At 29.9% G+C, this 18,085-nt stretch overlaps 4 protein-coding genes and 1 long non-coding RNA gene across 6 annotated transcripts; 4 read left to right on the top strand and 1 right to left on the bottom strand.

The window, feature by feature from the left end:
* Positions 1-20: 20 nt before the first annotated feature.
* Positions 21-815, top strand: LOC106693694 (uncharacterized). The gene has a single exon (XM_014442515.2). It carries the CDS (start codon positions 21-23, stop codon positions 813-815), a length of 795 nt encoding a protein of 264 aa, XP_014298001.1.
* Positions 816-3,831: 3,016 nt separating this feature from the next.
* Positions 3,832-8,145, bottom strand: LOC103570972 (plancitoxin-1). Its single transcript, XM_008548900.2, has 7 exons — positions 8,044-8,145; positions 7,231-7,574; positions 6,961-7,138; positions 5,591-6,137; positions 4,503-4,605; positions 4,262-4,400; positions 3,832-4,136 (listed from the first exon to the last, which is right to left on the bottom strand). Exons 2-7 carry the CDS (start codon positions 7,335-7,337, stop codon positions 3,999-4,001), a joined length of 1,212 nt encoding a protein of 403 aa, XP_008547122.1. The 5' UTR covers positions 7,338-7,574; positions 8,044-8,145; the 3' UTR covers positions 3,832-3,998.
* A 48-nt stretch (positions 8,146-8,193) lies between these two features.
* Positions 8,194-11,241, top strand: LOC103570971 (uncharacterized). 2 transcript variants are annotated; one of them, XM_008548898.3, is made up of 9 exons: positions 8,194-8,285; positions 8,381-8,966; positions 9,040-9,183; positions 9,251-9,394; positions 9,472-9,647; positions 9,754-9,983; positions 10,041-10,294; positions 10,379-10,505; positions 10,575-11,241. In XM_008548898.3, exons 2-9 carry the CDS (start codon positions 8,429-8,431, stop codon positions 11,041-11,043), a joined length of 2,082 nt encoding a protein of 693 aa, XP_008547120.1. In that variant the 5' UTR covers positions 8,194-8,285; positions 8,381-8,428; the 3' UTR covers positions 11,044-11,241. The 2 variants fall into 2 exon arrangements, with proteins under 2 accessions (XP_008547120.1, XP_008547121.1); XM_008548899.3 differs by lacking the exon at positions 8,194-8,285 and having other exon boundaries at positions 8,862-8,966; positions 9,036-9,183; positions 10,575-11,238.
* A 1,729-nt stretch (positions 11,242-12,970) lies between these two features.
* On the top strand, positions 12,971-13,629 carry LOC103570970 (uncharacterized). Its single transcript, XR_549013.2, has 3 exons — positions 12,971-13,030; positions 13,108-13,240; positions 13,303-13,629. It is a non-coding gene; the product is annotated as an uncharacterized LOC103570970 (long non-coding RNA).
* Positions 13,630-16,810: 3,181 nt separating this feature from the next.
* Positions 16,811-17,959, top strand: LOC103570969 (small nuclear ribonucleoprotein-associated protein B). Its single transcript, XM_008548896.3, has 3 exons — positions 16,811-16,945; positions 17,088-17,622; positions 17,699-17,959. Exons 1-3 carry the CDS (start codon positions 16,943-16,945, stop codon positions 17,815-17,817), a joined length of 657 nt encoding a protein of 218 aa, XP_008547118.1. The 5' UTR covers positions 16,811-16,942; the 3' UTR covers positions 17,818-17,959.
* Positions 17,960-18,085: the final 126 nt, after the last annotated feature.

The raw sequence follows: 18,085 nt of genomic DNA, 5'->3' as shown, positions 1-18,085 counted from the left end.
AAGAACGCGGCGAAACTAAAATGGACAACATAAGAAGATATATGGAAGGGACAATTACTGCTCCAACTACACCCTGTGGATTGTCGATAGGGAGTCCCAGTCAGCGATTGTTTGACAGCGATAGCGACAACGAAAATAACACACACCGTCAATTGGGCACCTGCAATGGCTACAATTCCCATCCAGGAAGCAAATCAAATTTACTTCTTTGCATGCAGTGCGACATGGAGTCACGTAATTGTTCCTACCGTCCACGTAAATCGGTCAATCAGACTGGGAGATATCTCGAGGAGGAACGTGCGCTGAGATGCCAGGAGTGTTACGCCGCACAGCAGATCCCACCCAGCGACGATCACTGCGTGCACTGCGATATCATGACTCACGACGAGCAGCCAGATTTGATTTGCTTCGGCTGCGAGGACGACGACCGCACCACCGAGGAAGAGGGAATGGTGCTGTGTTCAAAGTGCGAGGAGCCCAGTACTGAGACCACCGAGAGTCCCGGAAAAAATGGGTCAGGTACCCAGGCCTCCTCCTCCAGCGAAACCGGGAGTGCGTATCCCGTCGACGCGGTGGTCAAAATCCACGTTAATGATAAATCTTTCGACGGTGACTCGGATGACACTAATGATGACTCAAGCGCGCCTATTAATAACCGGGAATTTGAACCAGCTGATAGACTATCACCTATTGTTGAACACGTACAATCGGTTGATAATAATGACGCTAATGGAGCTGAAGATGAGTCAAATAGTACCGGATTTAATGGCCAGCACAGTAGATATTTAAATAGTATGCTAGTGCTTTTTTTGTAAATACTACAATAAATAATAATAATAATAATAATAATAATAATAATAATAATATTTGTTGTTATTATTATTATTATTGATGTGTATCACAGTAACCAGCGACAGAATCGTTGAGTAGTGTGATAGATTTATTTATAATTTAAAATAACATTTAACGCTAGATCTCAATTAATTTCAATGCACTGTAAATAGATATACTGCAAAATTAAATTGTCTTTGTTTTGCACGACTAATAACGATATTGATCATAATAATAATAATAATAATAATAATAATAATAATAATAATAATAATAATAATAATAATAATAATAATAATAATAATAATGGTATAGATTAGAAATAAATATAAATGATTATTTATTGGACGAGTGAGGATAAAAATAAATAAAATAAAAAGGAGAATTGATTGCTGAGTGAAAAAAAAGAGAGGGTAAGCAGTAGAGTGGAAATTGCACTATTAATTATTTAAACACGACTACCGGCTCGTGTTCGGGACCAAGAAATGCCTGAATTCGCAAATAAAAAACTTAAATGTCTACCCCCTTCAAGTGTGACTACGGACTGTGACGGGATAATCGATTAATTACCATCGCGAGAAAAGAAAATTTTGATTGTACCATTTATCTGGTTGATAAAGAAACTGAGCGAAAGTCTCCTGATGAATAAATTTATCTCTCAATTTTACCACTGTCATTAATCTCCATTTGCCTGTTAATTGACGAGGGAATATGTCCGTTAATGAGCTGCACTGTTTGTCGGTCGTAGCGTAATACGTTAACGCTTTGACCTTGATAATTAAAAATAACAATTATTATTAAATGTCATTACGAATAATTAATTGATGATACTAAATAAATACTAATAATAATAATAATAATAATAATAATAATAATTTTAATAATAATGATGTCGTCAATACGTAAATGTACGGGATAATTATAATTTATTATTGATTGATAATAATTTAATCAAGTGCACCTGTACTTAATTATTAAAATTGATAATGATAAAATTATCATTGCAATAAAATTTATGAATTAATAATCACTGATAATTTATTGAGTGATTCGTCAATGAAATTTCTCACGCCCCCAACAATTGGCAAGGGTTTTTTTTTTATTATGTGATTAAATCATGTGTCGACTGCCTTCAGTATACAACGACGTCATTAACGAATAAAAAAATGATTTAAAGTTTTAAAAAAAAGTAATTAATAAAATAAAAATTTAAAAAAAGTGTGTAGTGAACGTGATTGTAAAAATAATAAATTGAAATAAAAAATTCCGTATAGTAATTCCGTAGCGTATCGATTGACGGCGACAATATTTTATCGATTCGCTAAAATAAAAAAAAAGAAGTTTATAATTAAAAGTAAATATTATACTGCCACTTTATTTATGTTTTATATAAGACTCCTCTCGTACGATGCCGAGTGGTTTGTTTGTACATTGATACTGAGTACGCATCGATATTTTAACCAGTGAAAAACGGGGTTTAAATTGTGCGCACCTTTCACACTCGTAATTAATCGAATATACATACAAAGTACAGCACTAATTCATTATGTGTACGGAACCAACCACCGACGATTTGTTTATTTTTAAGGGAGAGACTTGAGAAGTATGTAAATTTAAAAGTAAAAAATTTGTAATTTACATAATAATAGATTGATAAAAAAAATATATACAAAGTAATAAAAAAAAGTATAAAGACGATAAAAAAATGAATTTAAATATTGAAGCGTGAAACAAATATTTAATACGGCATGCGGCAGCTACAAAACATAAAAAAAAAAATAAACTAAAAAATTAATTACAGTTGGGAGCGTAAGATTTTGTTCAATGAAGCACGTACACATGAACACAGACATAAAATTTAACAATTCAACTCATCAGCTATATTATTCATATTTTAGATAGAAAACAATGCGATTTTATCAATACGAAATTGTATCAATGTGATGTGAATGCGTCTGTCTAGATACGATAGCTTTCAAAACGGGATTATCAGAGTTGACGGATGAAAAAGTATAAAAACGAACATAAAAAAAGTTAAGTAAGTTAACGATCGAGCACACGGATGAATACTTGGAGCTAGTGATTTAAATGTCTATATGTACTAATTTATTTAATAAGCAGTAATGTCCCGATTAATATTATTATATATTATACGTATATTTACAAATAAAATAAAATTAATTCACGCGTCAAATAATACGAATTTATGCGACACCGCAACAAACAAACTCATCCACTACTTACACACAGTAAGCAAACATTTTAATGGTTGACAATTTTCATGTTCACTTTCATTAAATTTCATTACATGATATACATCTATATATACATATATAAATATATATACATATATATTTATTGATTTTACTACCAATTTTATCAACGACGCATCACATCACTCGTATTTATATAAAATTTTTAAAATAAAATAGAATTAAAATTTGTATGTAAATATATGATGCTAACTAGGATAGACTAAAAAATTAATCGGTAATTTAAAAATGATAATCTTTGTGTTTAAGGTGAAAATGTCTCGCGTCAGATATTTATAATTATTGTTATCATTGTTAATTATTAATTATTATTGTAATTATTTTAGACTCATCTGTAATATCATAAAACGTATATCGATTATGTCATAAACCGTCGAGTGCCCATCCGTACAGATTATTATTTGACGGTTCGTACTGTACTATACTAGTGATAGTGCTAGTGCTAGTAGTGCTAGTACTTGTGACAGCTAAAATGCAATAGACATAAATGCCAACACCGGTGTTTCAGTCTTCCTACAAATACTAATACTACTAAAAAACACACATTAAAAAACACTACTCGATGAAATTGGTTTATGTCAACGCATAAAAATATTTAAAGAAATGAAAAAAAAAACAAAAATAAAAAAAATACTAACAGAAATCAGTCAAATAATATTATATGTTGCGTTCACACTTTTTTCTTCCCTAAAAATTTTTATCTAAATAAATAAAAAATAAATTTCAATTACTATGTACTTGTATTATAATTATTGTCATAGTAATAATAATAACTACAATTATTATTATTATTAAAATAGAATTTCTTATACCTTATATAAGTATTTGGATATAAATGAAAGAAAAAAATAAAATATAGCAACAATTAACAGAGTTTTTAACTTAACTACGAGGTCACTCGTCCATTGAGTCACGTAAAAAATATTTTTTTCGTGGACACGGCTCGACATCATTAACACTGTCACGGTAATTAGTCCACAGCTCTGGCAAATTAACGCAGACCGTACCGCCGCCTCTATTGAATTGAGGGCTCTGTAACGATAATAATTGATCTGATGTAATTTCATCGCAATTTAACTTTATAATTTTATATACTTTATATATTTTACCCTTAATTCGTTTGTGTACATTATTAAAGATTAACAACAATAATTTACCTCTCTATTGATGTCGCCAACGCAAACCCAATTACGATTTTTCCTGTTGTTCTGCGCCACAGCCCATTTCGAATGATCCCTCGAGTTTCTGAAGTTTACATTAGCCGAGTTTAATGTTATTGATTGAACATTCAGTACTCTAATTGGGAGTAAAAATAACATTGTACAGGATTAATTTCGTGAAACAAAGCCGCAGTATTTCAATAACATTAATATAGATTGTCATCTAATTTAACATTACTTTGATCCATTGCATTCAGAAGGTAATTTCCCTCGTCCATTCAACCACGTCTCTGCCAATAAATCTGTGTTCAATTCTGGTGCAACAAAGTCATCATATAGATCTGAAATATAATTTAATACAGCGGTTACTATTTTCTTCACGGTTATAAATTACTTCGAATTTATGAGATGCAAATATGAATGTCAAGGAATTTAATTTCATTGCTGGAATATTCAACAAGTTTAATTATTAATATTCAAATTTAATTTATACTTTACCAAGTAGCACACTCTGTGACATCTATAAGATCACTTTTGATGCTGTTTTTTGACCGATCAAGTCAATAAAATGTTGACAAAATCAGAAATTTCTCACCGAACAAAATATCTGTTTAAAAGACTTTCAAAAACGGCGGCAAAGGTTTATTATAAAAAGATCATTTGAATAACTTTTTTAAGACAGGAGATAAGACAAATTTTCTATGACTCCTAGACCCAGCATCTGTCTTATTTATAAAAAAAAAATTTACTGAGACATTAAATTTGTCTCGTTCTTTTAAAGAAATCTTAAAGTTGACTCTGTGCTACTTGGGGTTTTTACTTTATTGTATATATTAATAAAATATCTTGATATTCATACTCTCATAAATTATAAATTTATTTTAAATGTTTTCGAAAATTCACGGAATGTTAAATTTCCAGAGATATAAATTTAATCGTCTTATCAAATTTTCTTGAAATAACTTACAGTAAATCTTTACTATCCACTAACTCGAGTACTTAAATTTATTAAACAAGTCATATCCATAGCAAAGTTTTTAAATTATTAAATTAAATTGAAAACTCAGTAATCATTGAACGAATTGATTTTCCTTGTAGGTCGTTTTAAAATAATTAAATTATGAATAATTTATAAAATAAACGGCTCCTTGATATTCAAGCCCTCAGGAGTTATGAATATTTATGTATAATTATTTTTAATGAGTATTTCATTTACCTCTGAAAATTCATAACTCTTTCAATATATTAAGAAACCGTTTACTTTTTATCGTTTCCTATTAAATTTTCTCGAAGAAAATTAAAAAAAAAAAAAAAAAACAAAATTACCTTTTCTCCATTTACTTGTCTTAGCAAACGAGATAAATTCTTGCCCGCCAGAAGATAAAATTTCTTCTTTATGACTGAACGGCCGATTTTTCGGTCTAATATTTTGTGAAGCATTAACGAGGCTCGGAAACTCAGCGGCTAATGATTCGGGTAAATTATATCGATACGTTATTATTTGATTGTGTATTAACTGTTGGCCGACCGTATTCATCTGGCTTGATTCCATTGATATACAGAGAAAACTTTGTCCATAAAACCTTCCAGACCTTGGATATGCGTACTCGCCATCCGGAACCATATTCAAGTTGACATAATAATAATAACTGCTGTTGAAGTTGGAAACTTCTTCATTCTCTCTTGCTTTGCTTGGTTTGTTATCTGTTCCAGTTCTGGGTTTCAATGGATAATTGGGTACACTGTGTATAAGCCAAAAACCACGAGTATCATCAGTCATCAAAACGCCCTTAGCATGTCCATATTTGGAATTATATGTACTGTTTGGACCTTGATCATTATACATAATCCATAATATCTCTGATGCCTCGTCCTAAAAGCGTATAAATAATAAATAATTTCTGTGTATGTCGCCGGAAATTATCCTATAACTATCAATTTAATTCTACACGGAAAAGTCACCCTAACTCACTAATAGGATCCGATAGCTTTACTATTCCATAAGTGAAAGGCTGTCGTAAATCAGAAATTTCTAGCTTTTGTCTTTTACTTATGGAATCTTTCAATGGTTTCGGGATATTTCCCAGGTCGGAAAATTTTATCTGTTTTAAATCAAATAAAAATTCTAAGTTCTATTCAATTTTACTTTTTATTTATATTTAATCAACATGGAAAATTCAATAATTTCCTATACTATCCCTTATTTAAACTATTTTCAAACGGGTTTCCAAAAATTTTTAATCTGGTTTTGGTCACCTCTAGATCAAAATCTGACTTTTTCTTCAAATATTTTACCTTCTTTTGATTTTATCTAAACCAGAATCATTTTCTGTCTATTATTTTTAGTCTGTCCTTAATTGCCTTAGATAAAAAAACAGATTAAAATTTTAAGACAGACCACTAGTCAAATACAGTCTAGTTAGACTAAAATCAGATCAAATTTTTCGACCCAGGATTTTACACAGCAATTAAACCTAAATTTTGAAATCCGTTTTTTCCGAGTATAATATTCTTTGTAAAATAAAGTTGTGGATTAATCATAGAACAATGCGCACGCAGAAAATTAAAAAAACTACAGGTGTAATATTTTAAATATTTTTTTCTTTTATAATTTGTCGTTTTTAAAAAAAATTCAAAAATTATTGACATTGAAAAACTTCAGTATCATACATTAAAACATTATTATTTTTACTCACGTCATTGTATAATGTGGAAAGAGTTTGTCCAGGTATAGAGTCTGTGGCTCCAATATCTTTTTCCGACAATTGCCATCCTTCAGATACTGTATCGCTAGTTATATAAACATATCCTACACCTTTTTTAATCAACCGATTATTACTTTCGGTTAGTCTAGGTATTTTATACAGAACAAACCTAATAATTCATTTTAAAAAATATAAATTTCAAATAAACGTGATATTGTATTTTTAAAATTTATTGATAATAAGAATAAATGATCAACTTACCAATCAACATCATTGCCAGCTTCGTCTTTGCACTGTAAATTACTTTTCCCACTATTAATAACACCAGTTGTGTAAATTATCAACAATAAAATGTAAATTAAATACATTGTAAAATGCGCGCGCCGATGAATGGATTCAAAATCTACGAATCGTTTAATTCAAACTAAATGTAAGTCTAGACCTTTTTTCTCCAACTGTTGGCGCTTGTGGTTGTGTTAGCAAGTCAGCTGATAGAGGAATGGAATGGAGCAAATGGAACTAATGGTTTATGTTCTTTCCACTTCCCAGTCCCCTCTTTCGCTTCTTCCTTCTCAGCTCTGATGCCTGGCGTGTGATCTTGAATACTTTGAGAAAATTATAACAAAGAGTGTCAAGACAAAAGAAAATAATTGCAATTATTGTAATGTATGTTCAGTCACGTGACTACGATAACATTTTACTTAAAATAATCGTCAGCATTAAATTAAAGAGTTAATTTTACTTGCAATAGATTTTGAAAATATAAATTATGAGTCAGTTCGCATATTTTAGATTTTATTAGCAGATATCAAATCAAAGAAATAGAATAATTTAAATTCAAAAATTAGTTACCAATTCGCGCTCAATAGTTATTAACTTTTGAAATTTATTAAAATTAATTGTTATTTAAATTGTTGTCCATTATTAAATTATATATTTTTCAATAATGAAAATTTAAATAATTAATAATTTTTATTAAAATAAATGTTCAAATGATATTTATATTTTTATTTGCTAGACAGTTATTGATAGTAAGAAATTTAATATATTAATTAATATCGATTTTTTATGTACCTATTAGATTTATGAAGTATAAGTTGGTACTCTTTATGGCAAATGTGCACGTAATATTTTTCTGAACGTTACTGTACTTGAGCTAGACAAAGCGAATTTATTTATATACATTTACGGGGATCCCATTTGCAAGTGCTCTAGGTGGTGTCACGATAAACATGACGAATGAGTACTAAAGAATTTGAATGCTGATAAATATTTTCTGAACGTTAGTAAAATTATTTAGTGTCATCTAGTATTGCGTAAGTACAGTGGAAATCATAAAAAATTTTCCGAATTGGTGATAAATATTTTTCTATTTTATTTGAAATTTGTTTTTTTTTTTTTTTTTTTTTAGTGAGGTGAATATTTGATACCAAGAAATATAAATTATTTTTTTTTGAAAATGAATATAAGGGCTCGGATTGCCGCCATAGCTTTGCTATTGAGTCTGAGCACAAGTTCATCGGTTACTGGAGAAATAAATCCGGAGGCTTTAATAAAAGTAGTGGCATTCGGATGGAAAGCGATCAAGGCAATTATAGAAATAGAGTCATTTATAAAAGATAATAAATTTGAAAAAGATATAATTGATGCGTTAGATGAAATCCGCGAAAGTACTGCGAGAATAGAGTCTTCGATGAAAGACAAAGCTGATCGCATTATTAAGGAACTTTCGGTTAAAATTGATAAGCAGATAGTTGGTTACTTTGTTCGTACTGTTTTCGAAATAAATCAACGATTTGAGACAAAATTTTTGAAATATTTTACGGGAAATGATACATATCAAAATGAAACTATTGAAAATTATATTAACGAAACAATAAATCCGTCCGATTTTGGAAAAACATTATCTTTGATACGAGAATATACTGTACCAAATCACTATTTACCCAACGTAAAAGATAAGCGAGTATCTGAAATACTACATGACTACAATAAAAGTAAGTATTGTTCATAAAAATCTAACTAAAAATGAATGAATTAATTAAATATTTAAAATTCAATAATAGGAAGATCATGTTAGTGATTGTAATGAAGGATCATCTGGTTACGATCTCCTATTCGCGGTTTTTAATCTTACAACAACATCATTATCAAAAGGATACGCTATGGTAGCCCATGCTTACAGATATCGTCATTTACACTCTACAGATCTTAGTATGTATTAATCAATTTTTTAGTAACGATATTTATATTGATATTTATTATGAATAATGTTAATCAGATGCATGGAATACAGAACTACATGACGCTCTAGATGAGTACAAAAAGACAGTGCTTCTGATTGCAAAAGTCGCTAGGGCTTCTGCGGAAAGAGAATCTAAAGCAATTCGTCGTTGTGATCCTAAGCCAAATGAATTCGTAGAAGGTTTAAATCGAATTAATTTTTTATTCACCCATTTTTCAAAGTAATTTGTATGAACTTTTTTTCCTACTGTGTTGTAGGTGTAAACTATCAAAGTTATCAATTTTTGACAACATTTGTAACTAATGATTATATGCTAAACAATAGAAAATACATCATTGACGGTCTGAAATCTAGTGAACGTACAGCATCATTTTGCGATGGAGTAATTTATAATAAAACATATGAAGCATATTCATTAGGAGCTTGTGTTGCGGTAAATTATTATAATTTTTAATTTAAATAGAATTTAAATTGATAAAAATATCTTGGGATTATCAAAATCAGTAAATATTTTAATAACTTCCTATGAATTTTTACAGCCGCTAAATAGTAAAAGACGTTACAACTACGTATCGGTCTTGGGTGGAGATGGATACTATTATAATAAAGGCCGTGTAACTGAAGACTGTGATGAGGATTATGGAATTTACCACGCTAAAACACATGTACATTTTTACTTTTCCCGATACATTTGTGAAGAGCCTGCTTCTGGAAAAAAGGCTGCTTACTTTAATATTACAGCACAGTACTCTGATTTATATAACAAACGGTAAGAAAATCATTTTTTTTATTTATTCAGACTGATTGTAAATTTTTTTTCGTTTAGAGTCATTACGGGGATTCGTTTAGTTACAAAACTGTCAATAACATACTTTGAAATTCAAGAAGGAGTACTTGTAAACGGCACTATCGATAATAATACTATTAATTGGAATAATGAAGTTACCAAAAGGCTCGATGATTATGAAAAAAACAATCAGTTGCCTTCTTATACGGATGGGGATTTGATGAGACTGACTTATGACTTAAGATTATTAGATCTAGATGATATAGTTTTGCCCGCAGGAGTAGTTGCCGTTGGTAATACATAAAAACTAAATCTGCATAAACTTATTGACTTTTAGTTAATTAAAACGATCACTAATTATTCATTTATAATTCCAGGTGTACAATTTCGGGTCGTAAAAGATCATTTGACTTTTCAAGTAGCGGGAATACGAATATTTAATGAATTAGGGCAGCCCGTTAATTCTTCCAAAGTAGAATGGTTCAATGAAACCGACCCTAACAGGTAGTTTCTTTATTATTCTTTGATCACCGTAAATTTCAACCCAAAAATTTACTATTTTATGCTTTACAGAAAGGAGTTACTGATAAATGATCTCGATATTCCAACGTTTGGCAAAAAAGCGAATCTAGAATTGAGTAAACCAGGAGAAAATTACATCAAATTTCAAATGTCTAGCTGGAATATAGATGGCGGACAGACATTATACCCATTCATAGATTTGCAAGAAGTGACTACTTATCCGCCAGCACCTATTGGAGGTGTTGGATTATTCTACAAAGGTCAACCGGGATTCGGAGGATTCATTGCGCCAAAACTAATAACCACTAATAATACTATTTTTATGAGTGAAAAATATTTGTGTAATATATTTAATATCAGTACAAGTAATCTTTTGATTGAAGACTTGGCAAATCTATCAAATGATAAATATGTGCCGTACGAAATCATACTCTCTTTTCTGTGTATAATATTACTTTTTTACCTTTTATATAAAAATAATTTTTTGAATATAAAATTTTTTTCATATACATACCTTTAAACAGACAATGCTTGAGTTTTACTTCTTTTTTAGATGAATTTATTATAATAAAATTGTCAGCCGATAAAAAATAATTGATTTCAATAAAAGATTATAGTTATCTAATTTTTATGATTTTGTTATTGTTCTTTTTTTTAATATTTCTAGACACTCGTAAATGAGCTGTAGAAACATTTATCTAATCTTAAAAGCACTTGAAGACATTTTGAAAATCACATTAATTTAAATGGATACAGCAATCACTAATGATTTTTATGAAATTTAAAAAAAAAAAACAATTTTTAAAATATAGTCAATGTAAATAATTATATTTTACTAAAATAATTAATTATTTGTAATATTTAATTATATATTTCTTCCACAAAAAAAATTAAAAATTAATTTAAATAAAAAAAGGTCTATTAAAGATTTATCACTTATTCATAATATTAAGAATAACACATATTTTTTAAATTACACTCATATTGTTTTTTAATATGACTGTACTTTAAGTGAACAAAGGAAACTGCTTCACTGCAAAAAATATCGAGCTTATGATAAGATAGTCAAGTTATTATTCTAAAAAAGCGAAGGACGCATCTTTTCTTAAATACGATTCAAACATTGATACATAGAAAATTAAACATTTATATATAAGAAATGAATTCAAAAATTCAATTCTTCGCGCCATTGTGCGTGTTATTGACATTAATCACAAGTTCATCAGTTTCTGTGGAAATAAATCCAGAAGCTTTGAGAAGTAGCAGAATATGCATGGAAGGCAATTGAAGCGATCATTGGAAAATATTCCGGAATGGAAAATAATAAATTTTAACATGATTTAATTGATAACTTAGATGAAATCCATGTGGTATATTAGTATACTATATTTGAAAAGTATAATCGTAATCCAAAAAATACAAAATCCTTCTGATTATCAATTTCTACTGTAACTTTTTTTAAATATATTCGATATTTAGTGGCAAAAGTCTTCAATAAACTCAAGCGTTTTTGAAATTATTTTCACTGATTATTTAATTGAAATCTATGCTAAAAATCAGTTTGTTGAAAAAATGTTCCAGAAAATTTGCTATTTAAAAAGAAGTCTTTTATTTTGATTCTTCAGTTTCTGTAGACTTGATGTGAATTTAAAAATAAAATAAAAATATTCGTCCTTGTATTTTATTCTAATTCTGTTAAAGTAGAAATATGAACAACTGGCTGTAGAGTATGTTTACGAATCGATATTTTTCAAAATAATTATCATGCACGTGAACTCACACGAGCAAAGAGATAACTAGGACGAGTACATATTTTTCCAACTAAGCTCATAAAGCTTTTTACAATCGATTTGCATACGTGGCGCATATTTTTTTGCAGAACCCTTTCCGGTTGGACGCCCCGGACAGTAAAATGTCAGCTAAAGGACATTTGAACCAATCATAAATTTTTCTGACTCGCTATCTTACATGCGAAAATATGAATGGATGCATGATCTTCCTTCTACTTTTTTTAACCCTTTCCCTAACTTCAAGCAGTGTCGTACTTTGAAAAAGTGTCATCACCTGGATGCTTTTGATGCTTTTAAATATAAATTTGTAATATTCACGGTATATACGATACTGGTGAGCTTTTCCTAATTTCCCTGGGTCCTGATGTCCAGGATACACGTCAGCCAGGAAACAGTTTCAAAGTTTCTATTTTACTGGGTCAGTTCCAGCTCATCGGACGAACTAAACAGACGTGTTCTTCAAGAACAGTTACTAAATTGACTTTTATTTTTAATAAGTCGATAAAATTATTAACTCGAACTATGTAGTAATACATCAAAATTATTTTGATTTTTTAGTTCAAATATTTTTTTTAAATATCATTTATTTACGTTTAAAAAAATGGCGCCAATAAAAAACTTTGGAGTTCACTTTTAAATTTTTAAAAATGTAACGTACAAGAACATCAAGTGATAAGATTTTCCAGTACTTCTTATCATCAAATTTCTTCTTCTATGGTAAGTAACTACACTATATTTGTTAAATTATTAATATGTCTTCTTTGTTAATTAATTTTTAAAAATTTTATCAATAGTACCAATTTCTCGGATTTCATTTTCCTGAACCACTCAAATTATGAAATCAAAAGGTTTTTCATCATACTTTGCATCAAGACAATAAATTTACACATTTCATGTGGGCACTGTACGAGCAACTTTGATCAAAAGGTAAAATTTGAAACATCTGTATTAATTATAGTTACTAATTAAATATTTTTTTATTGTTGCAGATAACAAAATGCACCAGATTCTTCTCTGGATGATTTCCAACAACTACAATCACAATTTCTCCAAAAATATCTTGCTAGACCCAAAGCACAAGACACCTTCAGCTAATCATACAATTCACGGCAGCTATACTTTCTATTTAATAATAAAATAGTAGAATCTATATTTGAATATTCACTCTATCATTGAAAATAATTTCAAACGAAATTTGAGTGGCAATAATTTTTACAAATTAAAATTTTTTATATTATCTTATAATTTTTTATACTTAAAAAAGTATTATCATATTGGCGCTATTATAAATGTCTAATATTAATTCAAAAATATCAATGATACGGGTTTGCGATGTGTTTTGTGATTTAATGCCTCCTCTTTATATATAATTGAGTCTTACGAGAATATATCATCATATTTAATAAAACTATCAACATTTTACTAACATTTATCAGTATAAAAGTAAATTTAAAATCATCAACAATGAATTAAACACAAAAATTTTCTGAGGGCAAGAAATATGTTTTTTTTTTTTTTTTGTGTAGATCTTTCGGAAAATCGATAATCTCAATACTTAAAATTTTTAAAAAATCATAATCAAAATCAAATTAAAATATATTTTTCGCAATCCGTTAGAGTTAATTTTTTAAACATCAGGTCTTGCGAATCCAATAGACAAAAATCATTTAAATAACATATTTTTTGGTACATGTAAATTACACTTCAAAACGTTTCGTAATCAATAAAGGGTTACCATGATGGACACGCACTCGATTTTTTTTTTCGTTGAAACGCGATAAATAAAAAAAATATATTTGGTATCGGAATGTAAATATTTTTTAATGGCTCGTATATTTTCATATTTGTTTATTTATGACTTCGTTGTGTAAGTTGGGATGATAATGTACATGATAATTAAAAATCGTACTAATTTTGTAAGCTTTCAACGTTTCGACGACCAGGTTTTATTAAAAAAGCTGATAATTTTCCTTGATTGATTGAATGGCTTCATAAGAGAAGCAAACTGTGCTTAAATACAAAATACGCATCGATAGCCTGTCCATCGGGGACATAATTACTACTTTAGTATTTTATCGAAAAACATTTATAATAGCGCTAGTGTAATTATATTCATCAATAAATATAATTTTTATCAAAATTTGAATCAAATAACAAGTGGCGGTAAGAAAAATTTGAATTATAAAAATTATTGTTACTTTCTGCTTTATTTGAAGTAATATTTTTATTTTTTGATATCGTTTCACTCGTCCCGTACTAATAAGTATACTTATTGCTACGAAATGAGTTAAAAGATATTAACAGATAAAAACACTTTTTTTTTTAAAAAAAACAGGAGCCACTAAATCTCATAATTTTGAATTTTCTCTATCATCATTCACTATTTTATTAATAATTTTCATTGCAATTAAATTTAGTGATCAATGTGTTGCGGTCGTTCTATAATAAATATTTTTTGATATCTATATATAAAATACTCAGTAATAGTGTCACCGATGGGCATACTATTGATACGCATTATGTTTTTAGGCCCACTTTCACTCCTTTTAGGAATTAATCCAGTCTCATAAGGAGAAATATGAGCTTTAGTAATGAAACTTTGTCGTCTCAATGTTGAGAGCTTGCAAAATTGATATGATTTATAATTATCATGCGCATTATTATCCCAACTTGCATAATGAAATTATTGATAGACAAGTTGGGGAATAAATAAATTCATTAATAAATATTAACATCCCGATCCGAAATATAATTTTTTTGTTTATCTCGTTTCAATGAGAAAAAAGCATCGACTGCATGTCCATCATGATAGCTGATTATTGATTACGAAGCGCTTTGCAATGTAATTTATATATATCAAAAAATATGGTATTTAAATGATATTTGTGTATTAGATTTGTAAAAATTGGCGATTTAAAAATGATCTCGATTAAACGACACGGAAAATAGTTTTAATATGACTTTTAATATTCATTTTATGATAAAGATATTTATGATACCTTTAACTGAAAATGCAATGCAGTGGGACGATACTAAAATATAGATATTGATTGCTTGAAATTTCCTTGCATAGAAGTTAATTTACTATGACATTTGCTGTGAAAATACTTGTAACAATTATTTAATATATATTTCTGTGTGAGATTATGAATATTTATGTGCAATCCAATAAACAAAGATTTGATCGTAAAATGGAATTTTGTTGATTTACTGTAAACGTTAAGATGCAGAAAATAGTTCATTTTTGATCTTGAAAACATTAACAATAAAGAAATTTGTTTCTAAAATCTGATCAAATTCAAGCTTCCGAGTTGCGCTATAGGCTGTCCAAAATTGATATTTATTTTTGTGCGTCAATTCTGGTAGAATAAAGGTACGTGAAGAGTATCATCCTGATGCTCCCTGCCAGATCTATCGACATAGGTTGCAAATGAAATTTTACTTAGGTATGTTATTTAGATTTCTCCTACTATAGGACATCATAATAAACAAAAAAAGTTAGTATTGTGCTGTTATTCCCAACGGAAGAAAAGTTAGCGGCCATTCTTCATAGATAGCCATCCTCATTTATTCTAATTTATCTTCATTCATCTTAATTTATCCTAATATGGGTCTCAACCCGAAAAATAAATTATTCCCAGGACTTTTTATGGCTTTTCCTACTAGAGGGCATCCTAATGAACAAAAAACGTTTATGTTGTGATGGGTTATTCCCAATAGGAGCAAAATACGGGCTACTCTTCATAGAGAATCATCTACACCCATGGTCCCCCATCCTCATATGAGTCTGAACTCAAAAAATAAATTATTTTCAAGTATTCTTCCTAAACAACGTTAGTATTCTGCTAATTTATTCCCGACAGAAAGTAACCATCAAGCAACCAAACAATTTAAAATACATCGATTCAAATTAACAGACAGTTAAAACGTAAAATGAACATAAAAATTTTTCTTTGACTCACCGTTCCAAGAAACATCAAGGGTTCCATTGGACATTTCTACAAAGAAAATATTTAAATGAAATAAATAACCAAAAATAATTTTTATTTTAATGTCTCATATTATAAAATTAACCTCAGCGGATTTTTTTTCCCGATAACACCTCGAGCACCAGGAACATTGCTGCTGGAGCAGACATCTCCATCTCCAATCTCCAATCTTCAATTTCTAATACACTACAATCACATCACAACACCTTTCAAATTAGCACTTGATTGTTAACATAATTAACACTCATCACTTCAATACTACAATTTATTTAACTAAAGTAAGTCAATAACAAATAGTAATCACTATTAAATTTAATTAGAAGCACTCGTAATTATTAGACGACCGGGTCTTGTTGTCTCACATCCATTTACTCCATTGAAAACGCGGGCTACTATCTTTTGATTTGTTCCAAGATTCTTGCGCCCTCTTTTCGATATTCGAAAATTTTCTACGGGCAGACAAAACCTTCAGCGCCACCTTCTGCGCATTTATTTATTTCGCGAACTGGTTAACCTTAAAACGTCGACAAACGACAAGTAGGCGTTCATACGCCGGTTAATTATTATAAAACAATTTATATTTTCTATTAATTACAAGTAATTATTTATTGATTGGAGAAAATTTAAAACACCCGCCAAGATGGTAAGTCATCAATTTAAATAATAATAATATCTAATTTTACTAATAAATAATTATTATAAAGCGCGCGTTTGAAGCTTAACCTCCAACAAATTACGTTGCAAATATTTGTAAATAAAAAAAATAATTAATTTAAAATTTTCAGACTATCGGGAAAAACAACAAGATGTTGCAACACATCAACTATCGCGTGAGAATAATTCTCCAGGATAGTAGAACATTTATAGGGACATTCAAAGCCTTTGACAAGCACATGAACCTGATTCTCGGTGACTGCGAGGAGTTTTGCAAGATAAAGCCAAAAAATACCAAACAGCCTGAGCGTGAAAAGAAGCGAGTCCTTGGTTTCGTTTTGCTACGCGGAGAAAACATCGTATCCTTAACAGTAGAAGGACCTCCGCCACCAGAAGAAGGTCTTCCTCGTGTGCCGATACCTGGTGCAGCTCCAGGTCCCGGAATGGGACGCGCAGTTGGTCGCGGTATGCCCGCTAATGTTGCTGGTGTTCCTGCGGGTCTCCAGGGTCCTGTTCGCGGTGTCGGTGGACCTTCTCCGCAGATTATGACTCCAGCTGGTCGTGGACAAGTATCAGCTCCACCACAAATGCACCCAGGCGCTCCACCGAGGATGCCAGTCAGCGGACCTCCTCCTGGTATGATGGGACCACCTCCAGGAATGATGGGTACGATATTTAAATTATTTATTTAAAATTTCCATCATTCAGTTAAAAAAAATTCATTTTATTTTTTAATTACCAGGTATGCCACCAGGAATGCCTCCAGGTATGGGTCGTGGTGGCCCACCAATAGGGCCTCCAGGCATGCGAGGACCTCCTCCGGGTATGATGCGTGGCGGGCCACCTCCACGTCCTTACTAAAAGTAATTTCTCATCTTTTTCAACTCACTTATACCTTTTACTTATGATAATAAAAAAAAATTAATTATTTGTCAATCAATCAATCAATTAATTGTAATAATAAGACGTTCGATTAAATATAAATACTTCTTTATTTCTTATGCATCAGAGTAATCTCCACTGCAATTAAACCTATCGACAATTTATAAATCCTATTTTGTTTGCTAAATAATTATAATATTGACTTTTGTATTTCACCAGAATTTATTTTTAAAACACACATCCCGTG

This window comes from Microplitis demolitor, chromosome 7 (assembly GCF_026212275.2).
Source record: "Microplitis demolitor isolate Queensland-Clemson2020A chromosome 7, iyMicDemo2.1a, whole genome shotgun sequence".
Taxonomy (NCBI): Eukaryota; Metazoa; Arthropoda; class Insecta; order Hymenoptera; family Braconidae; genus Microplitis; species Microplitis demolitor.
Note: the sequence above shows the minus strand (reverse complement) of the source record. Positions and strands in the feature narration are given on the sequence as shown.